This window comes from Populus euphratica, unplaced genomic scaffold, assembly GCF_000495115.2.
Source record: "Populus euphratica unplaced genomic scaffold, PopEup_1.0 scaffold5466.1, whole genome shotgun sequence".
NCBI lineage: Eukaryota > Viridiplantae > Streptophyta > Magnoliopsida > Malpighiales > Salicaceae > Populus > Populus euphratica.
This window is the reverse complement of record NW_011505242.1, coordinates 1,060-3,923: the sequence shown is the minus strand read 5'-3', so window position 1 is coordinate 3,923 and position 2,864 is coordinate 1,060. Positions and strand designations below refer to the sequence as shown.

General features: G+C 36.3%; 1 protein-coding gene across 1 annotated transcript; it reads left to right on the top strand.

The window, feature by feature from the left end:
• The first annotated feature begins 97 nt into the window (after positions 1-97).
• Positions 98-964, top strand: LOC105120198 (probable pectate lyase 1). The gene is made up of 2 exons (XM_011018390.1): positions 98-233; positions 318-964. Exons 1-2 carry the CDS (start codon positions 147-149, stop codon positions 537-539), a joined length of 309 nt encoding a protein of 102 aa, XP_011016692.1. The 5' UTR covers positions 98-146; the 3' UTR covers positions 540-964.
• The last annotated feature ends 1,900 nt before the right edge of the window (positions 965-2,864 follow it).

The following is a 2,864-nucleotide window of genomic DNA, read 5'->3' as shown; positions in this document are numbered from 1 at the left end:
CCCAGGTAACTGACCATCAATATATATCCCTTGTGCGGTTTCCTCGTATGATTTATAGAATGATCTTAACGAGTTCAATTCATAAACCTTACAGATGCAGGCATGGGTATTTCCACGTAGTGAACAATGACTACACGCACTGGGAAATGTATGCCATTGGAGGAAGTGCTAATCCCACGATTAATAGCCAGGGCAACAGATATCTTGCCCCTGCCAACGCTTTTGCCAAAGAGGTATACTAAATGAACATGCAATTTCTTGTGATAGCGATGATCATGTGATGATTGCAGTCATGAGAACAAAATTTATACTGGCAGGTGACAAAAAGGGTAGACACGGAAACTGGAGTATGGAGGCATTGGAATTGGAGATCAGAAGGCGACCTCCTGCTAAACGGAGCCTACTTCATTCCATCAGGAGCTGGAGCTGCAGCCAGCTATGCCAGGGCCTCAAGCTTAGGGGCCAAGTCCTCATCGATGGTCGGGGACATCACTTCAACTGCTGGAGCCCTAGTCTGCCGCAGGGGTCGCCGATGTTAGTTCCCAATCCCATCAATAGTTTCAAAAAACAAAAAAGATGAGTACAAAAAAAACATTCAAAATTTTTCATTTTCCTCCCCCTGTTATTGTTATAATAGCAGTATCCAGTAAGATTGCAGCTACTCTGTTTACAATATCCCCTTCTCTGTATTTCTCCACGATGCCCTGCCCACCAAATACCTGGCAAGTGTACATTTATACTACATGCGCCATACTGCTGTCACACCACCATGCAATATTCCACCTGTAACCTTCGCCACCGATCGACCTCGGCCTGCTTTAAATGCTGCAGTGTTGTTCCACATCTCTATTCCTCGTAGAGTATAGTCCATTTGCTTCTTCTCTACTGTATAATTCAATTCTCTATTGGATCGGCATGTCACAGATATTGTTTAATTTGCTAGCCCCAAGGTTCTTTTCTCTAATCATTTGGTCCTGTTACCTCATTTCCACGTTATTTTTAAGGGAAAAAATAAAAAAAAAAAACCCAAAAAAATTATGTTATTGATGTATTTGTGTTGCTTCTAGTATTTTCAGCCTGTCTCAAAAAACATTTAATTTTAAATATTTTTTTAATACCTTTGGTTTTTAACATATTATTTTTAAAATTATTAATTTTTCTTATTAAATCAATAATAATATTATTTTTAAAAAAATTACAAATATTTAATCAAATAAATAAAAAAAATAAGACCAATATACTAACATTACACAACCTCATCTGCACTAATCATAATCACCATGCCAGCAAAACAATCACACTAGCATACTTGACCTAACCATCATGCTACCATCACAATAACCCAAGCTCCATCGTGATACATCCCACAATAACCCCAACAAACAACCAACCATGGTTCATCATCTCCTTCTAACATAATAACTATTAAAGAAAAGAATCCCAAGTAATTAGGTAATATATTGTAATTAATGGAATTAAACAATTTACCAAAGTTAATCCTATAATAACTCCTGAAATGGTGGATCGGATTATATGTAAACTACATATATATGTTGTGTATCTTTGCAATATACAAAATATACAAAAAACATTCACATCATCATTCTGTTTATGATACCAGAGCTCTCATTCTGTTTATAATACCAGAGCTCTGGTTTTGAGAACTTAGGAATCCATACAGCCAAATACTTTATACCTGGTGATGAAGATCAAAAGCTTCTTGATCAAAACCTCGAACTCTTTGAAGACCTCAAAACCATAGGAAAACTCCAATTATCCACTTTTTATCCACCACTCTGATCAATTAAGCGTTATCCTCATTTCACAATTGCTGATGGAAGAAAATTACACAACATAGGTATAGTCAATGAGCATGACACTTACTATAAAAAACAGTAAGGGCTTTATAAATGGAACTACGAGTGTTCATTTTCGGTTCGGTTCGGTTTTTATTAAAAAAAAATAACCAAACCGGAAAAAAAAAAAATTGAAAAAAAAAACCGAAACCGAACCAAAACCGGGTCAAATCGACTGGTTTCGGTTCGGTTCGGTTTTTTAAGGGAAAAACCAGTTCAAATCGGTTTGGCTCGATTTTGGCTCGGTTTTCTCGGTTTGGCTCGGTTTTTTTTCCGGTTTTGGTTCGGTTCAATTCGGTTCGGTTTTTTGGTTATAAAACCGAAACCAAACCGAACCGGCTGATTTTTTCAAAATTTTACTCAATTTAATCAGTTTTTTTTTCGGTTCGGTTTTTTCGGTTTTTTTTCTAGTTTTCTCGGTTTAATTGGTTTTTCGGTTTTTTTGAACACCCCTAAATGGAACCCTTAAAAGACTAACTTACAATTCTAATGAGTAACAATAATAGGACCATTGTGACATTCTTATCAAAATCTGGTTACTGGGAGCCATGCCGAAGGACATCTTAGGGAGTGTCATCCATTGCAAGGATGCAAGGCATATAGCTAAAGCTAAAAGAGAGATTTTCTCAAACTAATATAGTTTCATTGTTCTATATAGAAAATCATATTTATGACTATGAACAAAGTGCAAACTCAATCATGTCCTTTTTCATGAAGCTCAAAAGCTTGTAGGATGAAAAGGATGCCCTATTTGTGTTTCTTCTTTGCAATTATGAGGCAATTACCAAGGTTAAAACTTTTATGGAAACAATAAAGACTATGAAGTTCCTGATGGGGTTTAATGAAAGCTATGCACAAACCCGAAGCAACATAATAGGCATGGATCCTCTTCCGAACCTGAACAAAGCCTATACAATGGTGTTACATCATGAGAAATAGGTAGGATTCTTTGCTAGAAAGTCAATAACACCACTAAAAGCATTTGCTTTTATAGTAAAGAAGGTGACC